The 17137-nt window shown below is 36.8% G+C and overlaps 2 protein-coding genes across 2 annotated transcripts; one reads left to right on the top strand and one right to left on the bottom strand.

Moving 5' to 3' along the window:
- The first annotated feature begins 1581 nt into the window (after positions 1 to 1581).
- LOC106139745 (uncharacterized) lies at positions 1582 to 12656 on the top strand. The gene is made up of 13 exons (XM_013341240.1): positions 1582 to 1803; positions 2156 to 2281; positions 2706 to 2836; positions 3322 to 3589; positions 3774 to 3803; positions 6796 to 6894; positions 7500 to 7556; positions 8142 to 8180; positions 8393 to 8431; positions 8690 to 8893; positions 10615 to 10671; positions 11128 to 11190; positions 12603 to 12656. Exons 1-13 carry the CDS (start codon positions 1582 to 1584, stop codon positions 12654 to 12656), a joined length of 1389 nt encoding a protein of 462 aa, XP_013196694.1.
- A 719-nt stretch (positions 12657 to 13375) lies between these two features.
- LOC106139746 (uncharacterized) lies at positions 13376 to 17023 on the bottom strand. The gene is made up of 6 exons (XM_013341242.1): positions 16850 to 17023; positions 15955 to 16134; positions 15129 to 15260; positions 14587 to 14769; positions 14128 to 14270; positions 13376 to 13646 (listed from the first exon to the last, which is right to left on the bottom strand). The coding sequence occupies exons 1-6, from the start codon at positions 17021 to 17023 to the stop codon at positions 13376 to 13378; spliced, it is 1083 nt and encodes a 360-aa protein (XP_013196696.1).
- Between the last annotated feature and the right edge of the window lie 114 nt (positions 17024 to 17137).

Here is a 17137-nt window from a genome sequence, read left to right as displayed (position 1 = left end):
TTATGGGTTAAAAATAAGATTTTTTTGCATAATACCTATCTAAGCAGTATTTTTTTTGTGTTATTCAAACAACTTTCGCTGTTTATCTTTGGATTAAATTCTATTATCCACTCAGACTTATCTTATTAGATTCACCCACCCCAAAATCCAAAAACGTTCTGAGTTTTTTTTTCTATAAATTCCTTATCTTTCTACCATGGGAAAATTCTAATAGTTCAATTCAAAACATGAGACGGGGCGCCACACATATGACGTGATTATATAGCAACAGAAATTTTTGCACAAAAGCCGAATTAGTTTACGGTCTGTTGGTTTTAATTCTACCATATGTCCGATTGTCAAGTGCTTTGTTTCCATGTAGTGAAAAATTGCTTCCTAAATAGATAATAACATAATTTTAGACAATTATGTGTGCGTAATGGAATTCGCATATTTTCATTTTCTAACTCATTCAGTTAGTTTCCCCATTATTTCATTCAATCATGATTCTAACACCTGTTAAAAATTTAATCTGTTAAGTGATACCTTGTATCCAATTATGAAAATAAATCTTTTCTATTCTATTATTTTACACGAAGCGACTCACGTCTGACCTCAACCTTTGCAGGGTAACCTAACTCGTATAGATCGATCATGGTCACACATCCAGTTGCCTGAATGTGCAGATTTCCTCACGATGTGTTCCCTCACCGTAAGAGCATCGGTTAATATTTAAACTAATGTAGGTACAAATTTTCCCTAACACCATTATGTCAAAAAAGTATTCATATTTATTACAAAGGTAATTAGGAAACATTTAGATAATTCAAAATTATAGTTACTTTTGTAATATTCATTAGTATTTATTTTTCATTTCAGCAACCTTATTTCCAATGGTTTAATTGTTAGAGTTGAAATCTCACGGTGATATCAATTTTCCTTATTTAGATCAAAGAGAAAATAATATTATGAAACCTCCGACTTAGAAAACATAAAAACTTCAAATAAATCTCGCCAAAAAAGAATAAAGCATAAGTCTTTGCCAAATGTCTGCACATTATTAAATGATCTTCAGAAAAATTTGTATGCGTGAATAAATTCTGCCACAAATCAAGGTATGTATAATATTTTAATTATTCCATCAGCATTTTTATGTACCTTAAAATGTTTATTCTCTTACTGTGAGCGTAAATATCGTGATCGTGATCGTGGACGGATCCAATACGGATTAGGATTACCTGCAAAGGTTGAGGAGGTCGGATTGAAGTCGCTTCATGTATAAAACCTGACTCACCCAGTTTAGGATCCATGGTCAACGGCATACGCCGGGCTCTTCTCCAGAGAGGTGAGGATGCAACCGGGACTAAAGACAAGAGGAAGAAGAAATGTTTATTCTAAGTACCTATTTTTCATTAAGCTTCATTATTTTAGTTGAAGTCGTTTTAGTGTGTATGGCTAGCCCCAAGTTGTATTTAATTATCTTTGTATTAATAAACTAATACAGTACAAACGTTTGAAAAAATAGTTACCTATTTTCATGAAATTATCAATTTCAGATGAAATCCTTACAGTCGACAAATATAAAACACCACCTATTTCAATATGGACGCTCGTAGAACCAAACTTTACAACACAGAAAACCAGAAAAATCATACCACTAATAGGCACAAAATGTATCCTCCAGAAGCGACAGTGAAACTCGTCAAGAGTGTGTCTGATCAAAACGTATTTTTAACTTATGTGTGTACTGTAAACAACATTAAACCTGAAAACTTTAACGCGGGACATAATAAGAGCAATTACTTCGACGGTGAGATGGAAGAGGTATGCAACAATTTTATGGAAATAAATAGCTCATTAATATAATGTATTAAGTAATATATTCACCGCAGGATTACTGCATAACAATTTATTTTTGCTATGAGCGGATCAAACAGTGCGACATTGTAAATGAAATTTGTCCGAAAATCTAATTCTAATATGATCAAGAGACTCTGATTATGGGAACTGTACTCGTGGCTTGTTTTAATTTTTTCATCGAATTCATATAACATTTTGCTTGGAATTTCGACATTCCGTATAAGTGTAATTCCCATTTGTAAAAAAAACTCAAACATCTAATCTTGATACTCATAACTAACTGAAGATATTGAAATATTGTCGATATATTTATCAGATTGACGATGAAGAACCACCAATTCAAGTGGAAAGATCAAAAGCTCTACACGAGCTCGTAGAATCACACAGAAATGATAAAGCTAGTCTTAATGAGCGTAACGATACAGGATCATCTGCTATTCTCGTAAGTATTATTTGAAAATTTGAACAAACTTTTGGTTAATTAGGATTGGCTATCAATGGTTATACTGGATGGCAAATTTTAAATAAGCCAAAATTTTTCTTTTACTTCTCAAGTTAGCCTAATATCATCAAATAAATGTTTCACGTCTAAATATCAAAGGCAAAATTTTGTGCTTTTTCAGTTTTTGATTATAAATACTACTCATATTTAACATGTTATAATAAAAACAATGCCCATTTAATGTGTTCAATGACCTAGCTCATAATAATGCAATAATAGAAATGAACAATATCATAGTACCTAATTAATTTTCATCATTAAGCGGAAGAACTTTCCATTAGAAGTAAAGATATGTTTGAAGTTACCAATTTTTTTGATACTTAGTTATCCCCTACAGATGATAATTGTACAATCTAATCCACAGACTACTTGCACATCAGCAGAAGAGAGCTGTTATTCTCAGAATGAGAGCATCGAAGAGAGAAATCCTAACATTCTAAAATTAACCAAAATGAAATGGCTTACAGAGGATCAGCCGGGATCTCCAGACTCCAGGTAAGTCAATATCGTCATTAGAAACTAGAACTCTAAGTAGATGGATTTGTAGATAAATCAACAGTTTTAAGTAGAAGCTATTAGTCATATAGTTGTTGTAACAGGTAAAAGAGCATAATCTGGAAAAAATGTACCAAATCGATCCACAACCGACAAAGCATCTGAGAAATAACTATCAAAATAAATTGTCTGGCTTTAGAGTACACTGTATAATGAAATACAAAGGAATGGTGTGGTTGCAGAGTCGTCAATGCATTGACAGGCGCTAAGGTAAGAAGTAGCAAGAGAAATCAGTCGTGATCAAAAGCTGGGACTCGAGAGGGGTCAAATGAAGGCCTTGTTCTTTGGAAAAGTAAGTGAATTTCTAGGTTGCTCATCTTAACTGATGAAAATATTGAGCCTGCATAATTATCATGATAGAATACAAGAATGTTTTTTTAGATAGTATCTCTCTAGTGTAAAGTAACAAAGACAATCTGTTTCAGTTCTCCAAACGTCACCCCAACGCTATCTTCGACAAGCACAAATTGCAGCAGAGAATCCGATGAAGATCTACCCAAAACTTTTAGCAGTGACAAATATTTGTCTACAATCCTACGCTTGGACAGAGAGCATAATTTGTTTGGATTGTCTAACATCGCCATCGTTGGGTCACGACCATCGCGGAAGATCAAGAATCAGGATGAGAGACCGGTCTTCCATCAGACGGCTATAGTGCAAGTTTGCTGCGGAATGGGTTGTTGCAGACATATGGTAAGATTTAAAATTTATGTTCAGAATTTCATTTGAGATTTGCAATTAGAAACTTTTATTTATGAATAGATACCTACATACATATTGAACAATATTTATCAAATAGTGTGTGAAATAGCACAAAAGCTAAAAAAATCTTAATTAAACTTAAACCAAAATAATTTTCTGTTAATTTTTTTTTCAGAGTAAAACAGACTTGCCGTCTTCCTTGAAGGTATGTAAATTTATACACGTTTGAGAAACTTATATATCATACCATCATTTTGAAGTTTTGTGAATACTAAAAGACTCTGCCCTCTAAGATTTATCGTCTAGAAAAACACGGGTGAAAACGAGGGGTTTTCCTTTAAGCAAACTGAGTCAAAACAAAACATGTTTTGTGAGTAAGGACATTTTCATACCGTAGCTGTGATATAATATACAGTAAACTCACATTGACTGTACAATCGGAATATTCTTACATTATTCCAATATATATCGACGGTTGAAAGGCTAATTGTGGTAAGCGCCATTTTGTGAAAGCTGAGAAAAAGCGGTTTAAAGTTTTAATTTTTGGAAAAAAATTCGCTGTTAAAAAATGGCTTGACCGATTTTGATAAAATTAATACAGTATATTTATAAGGTTAAAAAGTACGTAAAACCATTATTTCTGTTACTATTTAGCAATATTACAGTAATTTTATGGCGCTTACATCAAAATGACACTTTTCCAGGGAAAGGCAAAATGAGTTAAATGCTTGAAATGAACAAATAACTTGACAGCAAAATGAGTCAAATGCTTGAAGTGAACAAATAACTGGACAGCAAAATGGTTCAAGCGCCCATCCCATGTAATACAAAATAATTGAAAATGATTTAAATACCATGTAATTTTCAACACTAAATTGATATTTCAGTTTAAAAGACAAAATAATACAAAAAGAAAATTGAGCAATTGAAACAAACGGCATGCCAATAGAAAGGTGATCATGACTTTAGGTTCTTGTCAACAATACAATAATTTTTTAGGAATTAAATAACGGTTATTTTTAAATAAAACAAAAAAGAAATCCTTATATGAGGATTCGAGTGCTTGCGTCAGGATAAACGGAGCGCACACTGAGTGGTTTAAGATTGAGAAAGGCGTTAGGCAAGGATGTGTTGCGTCACCGAAACTGTTCAACCAAAGAGTCTGAAAGTGGATTAAGGATGAATGAGTTACTCGTCAAATATCTGCTCTATGCCGACGATCAGGTTATACTGGCGTCATCAGCGGAGGAGTTACAGCAGATGGTAAACTGTATGCATGAAGCTTTAAAAGAGAACGGAATGAGAGGGAACGTAAGTAAAACTAAAACACTGGTTTTTGAAATGGAGAAAGAAATGACAGCATGTAATATTTTGATTGGAGGAGAAAAAGTTGAGCAAGTGAAAGAGTTTGTATATCTAGGATTAAAGTTTACATCAGATGGCAAGTGTAATAGTGATATTGAAAGGAGAGTGAACGCGGGGAACATGGTGAATGGAGCTTTGCATGCCTTTATGAGCAGTCAGAAACTATCCAAAAAGGCTCGGCTGGCTGTGCATAGGGGCGTGTTGGTCCCGACATTAATGTTTGGGAGTGAAAGTTGGGTATAGCAAAAGAAGCACGAAAGCAGAATAAATGCAGTGGAAATGAGAGCGTTAAGGAGTATGATGGGTGTGAAATTGAGTGACCGGATAAGGAACAGCGTGATAAGGGAATGTTGTGATGTGAAAGAAGAAGTATTGACAGGAATAGAAAAGGGTATGTTGAGATGGTTCGGTCATGTGGAGAGGATGAATGAAAACAGGTTGACTAAGCAGATATACAAGGAGAGTGTGGAGGGAAAGGTCGGAGGGGGAAGACCTAGACGAACGTATCTTGATCAAATTAAGGACGTCCTGGTAAAGGGTCAGGTCAAAAGTACCCGAAACCCCCGAGCATGCATGAAGAGAGTTATGAATGTGGATGAAGCGAAGGAAGTATGCAGAGATCGTGGCAAGTGGAAACAGGTAGTCTCTGCTTACCCCTCCGGGAAAGAGGCGTGATTTAATGTATGTATGTATGTAGAAAGAAATGACAGCATGTAATATTTTGATTGGAGGAGAAAAAGTTGAGCAAGTGAAAGAGTTTGTATATCTAGGATCAAAGTTTACATCAGATGGCAAGTGTGTTAGTGATATTGAAAGGAGAGTGAACGCAGGGAACATGGTGAATGGAGCTTTGCATGCCTTTATGAGCAGTCAGAAACTATCCAAAAAGGCTCGACTGGCTGTGCATAGGGGCATGTTGGTTCCGACATTAATGTATGGGAGTGAAAGTTGGGTATGGCAAAAGAAGCACGAAAGCAGAATAAATGTAGTGGAAATGAGAGCGTTAAGGAGTATGATGGGTGTGAAATTGAGTGACCGGATAAGGAACAGCGTGGTAAGGAAATGTTGTGATTTGAAAGAAGATGTAGTTACAGAAATAGAAAATAAAGGAGCATGCATGAAGAGAGTTATGAATGTGGATGAAGCGAAGGAAGTATGCAGAGATCGTGGCAAGTGGAAAGAGGTAGTCTCTGCCTACCCCTCCGGGAAAGAGGCGTGATTTTATGTATGTACAACTTCGTTAACCGCCGGCGTTTGACTGGCGCCGAAGACGCGCGCGAGCGCGAGCGAAACATGCCTCGGTAGCGCACACAACACGATAACTACCTACAGCGTTCAACAAAATGTGTCAAACGACATGCGTGTGTGGGGCGATGGAAAACAAAAACGGCTAAGCGACGTACTTCAATATTATCTTAGAAATCAAAATGGGTCAAGCGACCATATCCTATAAAAAGCGAAAAGGCATATTGGCGCAATCGCCTCTGATTTTCAAAATAGTATGATGCAATGTAATCCATACGCCTTGACACAAAAATTATGATAAAAGTCAAAAAGGTTTAAGTGGCAGATCCACAAATTTACCCAAATCTTTGTCGTTTAGATCAATGACCGCCAAAATGAGACCCTTTTTTGCGGTTGTGTCAAGCGCCAAAAAAATGCTCAGAAAAATATGAGAGTGAGCCCAAACGATGGAGAAAAATTCGCTGATTCCAAATATGTATATAACTCAATATCGCAAAAAATGTCGCTTGACACAATTAGCCTTTCAACCGTCGATATGTTCCAATGAGTGAGAGCATATGAGTATTTAAAATTAATATGTGCAACAGTGCCCCACCTGCCGGCCATGTTGCGCAGAGGCCGCCGGTTGCCCGACATGCGCAATTCCATGCCCTCCATCATCGTGTTCTGCGCCGGCCTCTTGCGGAGTAAGTATTTTTTTAATACAAACACATAATCACATGTAGAGAAAAATAAAGAAAATTTGAATTTGAATTTGAAAAAAAAAACACGTCTCTATTCCCTACGGGGCAGACAGAGGCAACAGGCTCACGAAGACTGAAAAGTTACGCTCAGCTGCACGGCTCATTGATGGATTTGAGATTCAAATAGAGACAGGTTGCTAGCCCATCGCCTAAAGGAAGAATCCCAAGTTTATAATCCCTTAGTAGCCTTTTAGGGTATCCATGGGTAAGAGAGGTAGTTGTCCTATTGTAAAGACCCGGGAACTACACGGCAATATCAAAGTTAAAAAAAAGAAACAATATCCCCTGGTGACAAAAATTATAGTGACACGGGACTAAGATGGAATTTTATCGAAACAATATGGAAAAAGGACGTTTTATTTTTAAAGATTATCTGTCTTTTGAACCTATTCTTTACTTTGTACGTAATCAATTTTCTTTCAAGTTCTTTCAGTAAGCCATAAAGTTGAACGTGGCCGGTCAGTCTTTCGAGGATGCTGGCAGTATCTACCCCGCAAGGGATATATATAGACGTGATTATATGAATGAATTAATGATTTTTTTCCCAGCCACCGTGTCCCTCGGGCAAGTGTGCTGCCGACTGCGGCAGTTGCTTTGGACTAAAGGTATCCAGCCAAATCCATACTAATAACTTTTGTAAAATGTGAACCATGTATCCTCTTTTTTTAAGTCGGTTTATTTCTAAAAGCTCCTCTCAACAAACACTTTCCTAAAAACCACTTAAAAATTGTTTAAGCGAAATGCGTGATAATCGCGGACAAACATACATACATACGTACAAGTCAAACTTTGTTTGAAGGCGGTTAATATGATTTATGTGTTTGTAACGAATAAACTCAAACACTTCTGAACCGATTATGATGAAATTTCGTACACAGATAGAATAGACTTAGGAATAACATTGCTTATTTTTTCCTGGAAATTCCCACGGGAGCGAACAGTACCTACCGATACCGAACTTTTGATGAATGAAAGTTACCCTTCCTAACTTCATATGTGTTAATGCGGAATTTCAAGTAAGTATTTTTCCAAAGAAATGCGTGAATTTATGTACCTAACAGACAACTGACAGAATAACCGAGTAAGCGTAGAAAAAAGGAAATTGTCAGTTAGTGAAAAATATTTTTTTATTCTTTTGTAAAATGTAGAAATTAGTTAACAAAAGTAATTTTTTCTATCTTTTTTTACAGATATCCGTAGCGAAGAAGCCGAAATTTGAACCAGAACCAGTAAGTAAATACTTAATACATACATATGTATATTACTAACCCGAAATTTATCAAGAACAAGGTTTTCTCTAATTATTATTGTATCCCTGTAGATATCAATAATAGTGCTATAAATTTGTAAGTATTATGTTGTAACAATAAAGTACAAATAAATATTTCATCTTTGATTATTTAATGGCAAAAAGTCTTATTTTATTTTCATTTATTACCAGGTTGAAATTACTCCGCGATCCAGCTGTGTTTTGCAAAAGGTGAAGTCTCCTCTATATCTTTAATATCTCTAATTTGTAAAAATAAGAAATATTTACGCGAAAGGGCGGATCAAGAGTACCCAAAACTTCCGAGCTTGTATGAAGAGAGTTATGACGTTGAGCGAAAGAAACGTGGAGGAATCGTGACAGGTGGAAAGATTAAGTCTCTGACTCTGACTTAATCTTTCCACTTGTCACGATTCCTAGGAAAAGGAGGAAGAATAATTTCATGAATGAATAAAATTATTTCCATTGCAGCCCTTTGCGGCAAGACCCTGCAAACACTGCCCTCCATGCGTCCCACCCTCTTCCTGCTTCCCCTACCTCATGCCCTGTTTCTGGCCGTCGAGGCCCGGGGCCCCCTGCAACGACCCCACCAGGTGCTTCCACAACCCCCCCTGCAGGCCTCCCAGGAGACCTAGATCTACACCAGGTCAAGAACCAAGCCAAGTTTGCCCTCCGGTATGGATTTGTTTAAAAAATTGCATACATACGTACAAATAATCAGATTTTAATCCCTTAAGGGGTAGATAGAGCTTTATGTCTCGAAAAGACTCAGACAAAAAATTGCAATTCAAATGCTGGGCTATTGCTAACCGAAGCTGTTACGTCGTAAAGAAGGCTGTGTCACTGAATGTGGGATCGACCTTGTTCAGTCAGGAGTCATACAGATGGAATTTGAGTAATTACCTTACCTAACTGACGGGCAGCATTAATGAGAAATTTTATACAATCTTTCTCCCCCATTTTATTAGTATTTAAGGCGTTGATTTTTGAAAAAATATTATATGTTACAACGCAGGTAATTAACTATACCTATGCGTAGCAAATTTCATTAGAATCGGTCCAGCGGTTTACCTGTGAAAGCGAAACAGACAGACTTTCGTGTTCATAATATAAGTAAGGGATTCCTTTTAAACACATTAACAATATTATCCAACCAAAAAATTCTTACGTTTTTCAGAAATGCGATGGTAAATGCGAGAACATGAGTTGCCTTGGCGTACGTATTATTATATTTACTTATTTAATTTAATAAAATACATATAAAATCACGTCTACATCCCTCGCGGGGTAGACAGAGCCAACAGTCTTGAAGACTGATAGGCCACATTGCGCTATTTGGCTTAATAATAGAATTTATATTCAAATAGTGACAGGTTGCTAGCCCGTCGCCTAAAAGAAGAATCCCAAGTTTATAAGCCTATCCCCTTATTCGTCTTTTACAACATCCATGTGAACGAGATAGAGTGGTCCTATTCTTTTTTAATTGGTGCCGGGAACCACACGGCATTTAATTTAATCACATACCTACAATATGTTCCTTTATATAATTCATGATTATTCGGACTAATTAATAATTTTTTGTCCTCATTTTCAGCACATACAAGGTCTAGAAAAAGAATTGAGTAATAAATATAAGAGACTCAGTAAGTAAGGATGTTTCGGAGAAGGAAAATTAATGAAAATCCACAATCTCTTACGGTTAGTACTATTTTAGTTATCACTAATATTTAAATATAAAACCTTGAGTATTTATACGTCATGGTTCATGTTGTATTATTTCCCCCCCCCCTTTTTTTTTCTTTTTATTATCTATAATAGCAGGATATGTCACCCTTATTTTTCTGTAATTATTTTTATTTTCTATAGAAGTCTGAATCTGGATCGAAGGGTTTGATGGATTGTGCATCGTGCGCCGACGCAGAACCAACAGTGTGTATGCTTCCTTATCTTTTCAGAGTTAAGACTTGCACTCGATAAGACTGTGCAGGATTGACTTAGTATTTAAATTGAAATTAAGGTTGCTAGCCTATCGCCTAAAAGACGGAAAGCTCAAGTTTCAGCCTTTTCATTGATCGACTTTTACAATTACCTCCTATTTAGGATACTGAGCTAAAACCCTGTCAATATTTGAATACCCAATTTCATCAATAAGACATACAGCTGAACCGGGCCTTTCGGCCTTTGCGAGACTGTTGGCTCTGTCTACCCTGTTAGGTATAAAGACGTGATGTGTATGTAATTAAACTCTCTGGCAAATGAGGAAACTTTAATTTTAGGTTAAAGTTTCCTCATTTGCCATAAACTTACTGATAGGCGTTTGTTGCTTTTCATTAAATTAATTTACTAATATCTTTTTACATTCATTTATCAAAAATATGATTATTCTCATTCTTCAGAAGTCTACAACGTCAGCTTTACCACAATGCACAGCATGCTTTGAAGCTGATTTACCGGTATGTTTAGATAAAAGTAATTGTCTAATTGCCAACGAGTTTTTACTACTTTCTATAACTTACTTAAACTTAATTTTTATTTACATACGTATAGTCACATCTATATCCTTTCATGGGGTAGACAGAGCCAACAGCCTTAAAAGACGGATAGGCCACGTTCAGCTGTTTGATTTAATGATAGAATTGAAATTCAAATAGTGACAGATTGAAAGCCCATCGCCTAATTATAAGCCTATCCCTTAGTTGCCTTTTACGACATCCATGGGAAAGAGATGGAGTCGTCCTATTCTTTTCGTTTTGTTGCTAGAAACCACATACATAAAAAAACAATTTACCTAAATTGTTACCAAATAGATAAAAATTCATTAAATAAGTAATTTAACTTGAGTTTTTTATTAATATTTATATATCTAAGTCAGCATTATTCGGCAGTTTAAACCAATGTTATTTTTACAGAATAATTTGCCTGACAGCGGTATTGGAATCGCCGCAAATCCAAAACCAAACAAGAAAAATAAAGTACGTTAAAAAAATAAAGTACGGTAAAGCAGTTATTAACAAAAGACAAAAGATCGAGTAAATTCAACATACAAACCATTACTCCTATTTCCCATTGGGGTAGGCAGAGTCTACGGATTTCAACTTGCTACGATACTTACAAACCTCTCCAGCTTCCTCCACACTCATAACTCTTTTCATGCATATTCGACGATTAAGTCAATTCAAGTCGTACTATATATAAACTAAAAAATTGCCTTGATATTAACTTCTTTAAAAAAACAAGTTACGTATATAGATTTTTGCAGACCATTTATCCAATATTTTTAAAACTAGCTGTGCCCGCGACTTTGTCCGCATGGAATTAACTATTCCATTTTAAGCATCATTGAAGCCCTCAAGGATAAATAATTGTCCCCCTTTAGTTTTCACATTTTACATTATTTCTTCGCTACTTATAGTTGCAGCGTGATGTTATATAGCCTAAAGCCTTCCTCGATAAATGGTCTACTTGAAGAAAAAAGAATTTCTCAATTCGAACCAGTAGTTCATGAGATTAGCGCGTTCAAACAAACAAACTCTTCAGGTTTATAATATTAGTATTGATAACAGCTGCATACACTTTGATATTTATATATATTTTTGCAGAAAATTGAAAATAATGTGATATGCGAATGCCATCTGCCAAGCTGTAGAGAGTGCTTTGTCACTGACCCACCACCGGTTCGTATACTTAATATACATACATACATACATATTATCACGTCTGTATCCTTTGTGGGGTAGACAGAGCCAACAATTTAAGACTGAAAGGCCACTTTCAACTGTATGTCTATATGATAGAATTGAGATTCATATAGTGACAGGTTGCTAGCCCATCCCAAGTTTATAAGCCTATCCCTTAGTCGCCTTTTACGACTTCCATGGGAAAGATATGGAGTGGTTCTATTCTGAAGTGTCGGAAACCACAAGGCAATTTGCATTCTATTTTGTTAAAAATACTATACTTTTAGTTCTATAGTGTATCGCTAATTAGAAACTCCTACGAACTTATTTCATTGTGATAACGCTGGGATACTCACAAACGCGATATAAACTCAATATATATATATATACATATGGTCACGTCTATATCCCCTGCGGGGCAGACAGAGCCAACAGTCCCGAAAAAACTGAATGGCCACGTTCATCTACTTGGCTTAATGATAAAATTGAGATTCAAATAGTGACAGGTTGGTAGCCCATCGCCTAAATAACGAATCCCAAGTTTATAAGCCTATTCCTTAGTCGCATTTTACGACATCCATGGGAAAGAGATGCAGTGGTCCTATTCTTTTTTGTATTGGTGCCGGGAACCACACGGCACTATAGCGATATAGAATATAAACTCAAAACAAAGCTGTTTTAAGTATTCTTTTTGTTTTGTTTCACAGGATACCAAGACCACAAGACCGAAATCTGGAGACACGCGCGACAATAATTCCTAAAAGGCCGGAGAACAAATTAATGCAGTAACATTTATGACCTATATATGTTTTGTGTACCAACATAAGAACCATAAAATAACGACGTGTCCATGAAATCATTTAAAAATGTCAATATAGAGACCAAATGAGTTGACATTGTGTTTAATTTCAATGTTAAATTTAATAGTATAAATACTGAATCCACCTTCTTTGAGTGAGGGGCAAGAGTATACACGATCACCTTTATGATTTTGTCCCGTTCAAGTCAAAGACAAAAATTATCCAACAACAATTCATAATCCCTTGACACACCTCGTATTACATTATGGTCTGGCAGCTCATGTTTCATCTGGTCTATCAAAGTACTACGCCTCGTGCCTTGGATAATGTGACAATAGTCACAGTGCAGTATATAAAAAGCTGAAATATAGCAGTGCCGTGTGCATCAATTAAAAAAAACGAATAGGACCACTCCTCCTCTTTCCCTTGGATGGCATAAAAGGCGACTAAGGAATAAGCTTATAAACTTGGGATTCTTCTTTTAGGCGATGAGCTAGCAACCTTACTATTAGAATCTCAATTCTATCATCAAGCTAAAAAGCTGAACGTGGTCTGTCAATCTTTCAAGACTGCTAGGGAGGGGGATATAGACGTGACTATATGTATGTATGTATATATATAGCAGCAAAACGAAAGATGATGTAGAGACATACACAAAAATGATCCCAAACACTTTACTTCTAAGCTTCATAATCCCTCGACACGATATATCTCCTATCACTCTCTGGTCTTGGAGGCAGCTCATGCTTCATCTGATCTATTACTGTACTAGGTCTTGTGCCCTGGCCAACATGACAGTAATCACTGCAGTACATAAAGGGGGCGATGTTAGTCTGCCAAGGGTTAGGTGGAAAAGGTGCAAGGTCGAAGGTCTCTCCGTGAGCCCAGGTCGCGTTGGGTGAACTTGCGAACGGAATCTTGTATTTCCTCTTCATTTCTGAGACGAAAACCCTATGGATAATGAAGACTATTGTAAGTACCAGAAGCAAGGAATAATGCTGTTTAAAAATGATATGCGGTGTACAAAGAATTGGAACATGCGTTCCTGGCCGAATAAAGAATCTTCTTTATTCGGCGAGTAAAGCATGTTCTAATTTCAGTCACAAATTCGTAAGTATGATAAAAAAGGCATGTGTTAATTCAATAATCTGAGGTACTCCACCGTGAATACGAATGGGTGGTAGATGCGCTGTACCAAAACACACATGCCTCCTTTGAATGTCAACTAACAAAATTTGTCAAGGTTCTGGTGTAGACCGTCTCAACACGATAAACTTTTCCTGTCTTCCCTTGAATGTTGTAAGTACCTACCTTTGTTTTGTCTCAGTAGTCCCATGTGGCAAGTGACAATAACTTGACCAACCACACGTTGCAATGGAAGAGACATTACGAAAAATTATAATTGATCCTAGCCGTTACAAAAACAAATTACCCTTTGATATTGTTAACAGGATTATGGCAAGCAGCCACCTCTTTGTACTCCTTCTTCACGTGAATCCTGTCATACACGCCTCTGTGGACTTTGGCCAGCAACGGCATCCATATCTCCTTGTGTTGAGGACCAAAGCCTCTGACCTATTGAAAGCGAAACACTCGATCAATATAACTTTCCTCTTTATAAAGATTATATTTTTTATCAAATCAAATATTGTTACCATATTAATAGAAAAGTAGTTCAGATGTGATTGAGTCATTTCTCTAGGACCGAAATGATCAAAGCTCCTACATTCAAATTCTTATTAAATTTTTGACACTAAGAACACTCTTGGTAAGTACGTTAACCAAGCTATTGTACCAGGCTATACTAGACACGTTTTTATTATAATACAACGAATGGTAAATATGTTTTTGAAACAAATCTGATCCAAATACATTCACTCATATGAAATACCTTCGGTACATCAAATTCTGAATAGAAAGTGATATGATCCTTGGCCCCTATCCCGTACTGGTCCTCCGCAGTGAAAGGCTTGTGGTATGCCCTGTAAGTGGACACGTATGGGTCCAACAGTCTTCGGAATCCAAGGTCTGTGTCCGATATTGGTGTAGCTTCGTTTCGTCCTGAAGCCACGACCTAAAAATTTTACATTCATCATCATTCTTACTGAAGAATGGGGAAAACTTGAAATGAAGTTGCGGCGCATAAAGTACGTATTAGAAGTCACACTCTTTTTTAGTTTTCCGTCTTGCCGCCTCGCAGATTTTGAGAGAAATTGTCAAATAGGTCAGAAGGGCTATAGATTTATCACTTATTTATCCACTGTCTTAACTAACTAGGCTTTGTCGACATTTTTGAATTATTTCTCTCTTGTTAATCCGGCTGACAAGACAAGTTTTGGTTGACACCGTGCGAATTACAAATCGCTACATTTGCATACCTACTTACTATTTTCGTAAAATTCATTTATTGGAACATTGTGGTAAAATCCTTACATCAAATATATATTCAGGGTCCGGAGCGCGCACAGTGACGTCTTGCGGTGCCAACGGCGGTTTCTGTATACCCCGGAAATTGTCTTTCATCTCTGATATCATGATCGGCTGCACTATACTCTTGCCTTGCAACTGGAAGGTGTAAGGTTGTTTTAGAACCAAAGGTTTTTGGATAAAGTTGTCCGTTGCCGTCATAATTATTAAAATGTAAAGTATTTAAAGGTGATTGATTATATGTAATACTGGCATGACATTAAGAATTCATGACCTAAGTGATTTCGGTTGTTACTATTTAACGTTTTTTTGAGAAATTTTCACGTTTTTAACATAATTTTCTTTTTCTAAACATGCGTAGGTACGGTCTACCCTTTGGTTACTTTTTTACCATCTGACTATGACCTTTGCAGAGGAACCTAACCCTTAATGGATCTTGATTTATTGCAAGCACTACTTTATACCTGTATGAACCAACGAGCTTCTATGAAGAGAGTGAGATAAATGGAGATTTAGCAAAAGAAGCATATAAGTAAAAAAGTGTAGTTTCCTGCACTTTAGAATAGTACCACTCCATATCTTATCCATGGATGTCGTAAGGGGCGACTACGGGAATGGGTTATAACTTCGGATTCTTCTTGTAGGCGATGGGCTAGCTACCTGTCACTATATCAATCTCAATTCTATCATTAAGCCAAACAGCTGAACGAGCTCTATCAATCTTTTCTGAATCGGTCTTTTCACAAATTATAGTGATTTTTCATTTAACGCGGGCGAAACAGCGTGCGTCGTTAGGGATTTTGACTATTTCGTATCCAAAATTTATACGTACCCGTTTCTCAACTCCCGTCATAAAGCTGACTCTTCGGCAGTTGATAGCGCAGTCAGATCGTTCCATGGCCTTGTTCGGGTTGGGTTTGACGCAGTACTCCCCCGTGGTGGTCTTGTAAGTTTCCTTCTCTGTTACCATGTCGCGGCCTGTCACGCGTTTTGGGAGTGGCTCGTCTATTTTCTATAATACAATCATTTTTATTTTCGCTCGGTATCGGAAAAGTGATATAGAACCGAAAGAAAGACCTGAACTAGACCAATCGGAATTCCCTAACAATCTGACGAGAATATAATTTAGTACGCAGTTGAACGAATAAAAATTACAAATATTTGAGTACGAGAGTCATTTACTTGCTATCCTTACTCTTTTTTTTTTCCTGTGTCTAGTCCAGGTTGCATCCTTAGCACTCTGAAGAGGAGACCGGAGTAAGTTTTTGACCATGAATCCTGGATTGGGTGAGTCAGGTTTTTACATGAAGCGACTCCCATCTGACCTCCGCAACCTTTGCAGAGGAACCTTACACGTATTGGATAGATCGCGTTAACATATCCAGCTGGCTGAATGTGCAGATTTAAGAGCATCGGTTAGTATTCAAACTAATGTACATAACTTCGAAAATAGTCATTAGTGGCCGAAATGGGATTCGTACCCGAAACCGCCGAGCTTGCATGAAGAGAGTTATGAATGTGGATGATGCGAAGGAAATATGCAGAGATCGTGGCAAGTGGAAAGGGGAAGTCTCTGACTACCCCTCCGGGAAAGAGGCGTGATTTTATGTATGTATGTATGGGATTCGAACCTGTGCCCTCTTTGCGCCACACGCATTTTAACCGTGCTTCTTACCGATTCGACCACCGACGCTCTCTATGAATGAGCTATGATGGTAAGCACTTACGCAATCCATGCTGTGAGGTATAGGAGGTATGTGCCGAAGTCCCACGCTTGTTGCAGTCCTAGTCTCATTACTGGAGAGTCTCAGTGGTATGTTATATTGCACATTACCCCAAGTGTTCACGTTTTTTATCAATAGGTTATTCAGTTCTAATGGTTTGCAAGGTTTAGGCTCCATGATTTAGAATTAAGTTAAAACAAAATGATCAATAAAAAAATCTGAGTAGGTTTATATAAAATTGTGGTAGAACTAAAATAATCTGCTTAAGAAAATTGGGATTCTGACAATAGT

The sequence above is a fragment of the Amyelois transitella genome, chromosome 15, assembly GCF_032362555.1.
Source record: "Amyelois transitella isolate CPQ chromosome 15, ilAmyTran1.1, whole genome shotgun sequence".
Classification (NCBI taxonomy): domain Eukaryota; kingdom Metazoa; phylum Arthropoda; class Insecta; order Lepidoptera; family Pyralidae; genus Amyelois; species Amyelois transitella.
This window is presented reverse-complemented; position numbering and strand designations above follow the sequence as displayed.

Bases quoted from the DNA above. Each gene is read 5' to 3' on its own strand.
- LOC106139745 (XM_013341240.1), top strand. From the start codon at position 1,582: ATGGACGCTCGTAGAACCAAACTTTACAACACAGAAAACCAGAAAAAT. The intron at 3,590-3,773 runs GTAAGATTTAAA...TTTTTTTTTCAG, and splicing joins TGGGTTGTTGCAGACATATG to AGTAAAACAGACTTGCCGTC. The intron at 8,432-8,689 runs GTGAAGTCTCCT...TTTCCATTGCAG, and splicing joins CCAGCTGTGTTTTGCAAAAG to CCCTTTGCGGCAAGACCCTG.
- LOC106139746 (XM_013341242.1), bottom strand. From the start codon at position 17,023: ATGGAGCCTAAACCTTGCAAACCATTAGAACTGAATAACCTATTGATA. The intron at 16,135-16,849 runs GTAAGTGCTTAC...ATTGTATTATAG, and splicing joins TACCTCACAGCATGGATTGC to AAAATAGACGAGCCACTCCC. The intron at 14,770-15,128 runs GTAAGGATTTTA...TAAAATTTTTAG, and splicing joins ACCCTGAATATATATTTGAT to GTCGTGGCTTCAGGACGAAA.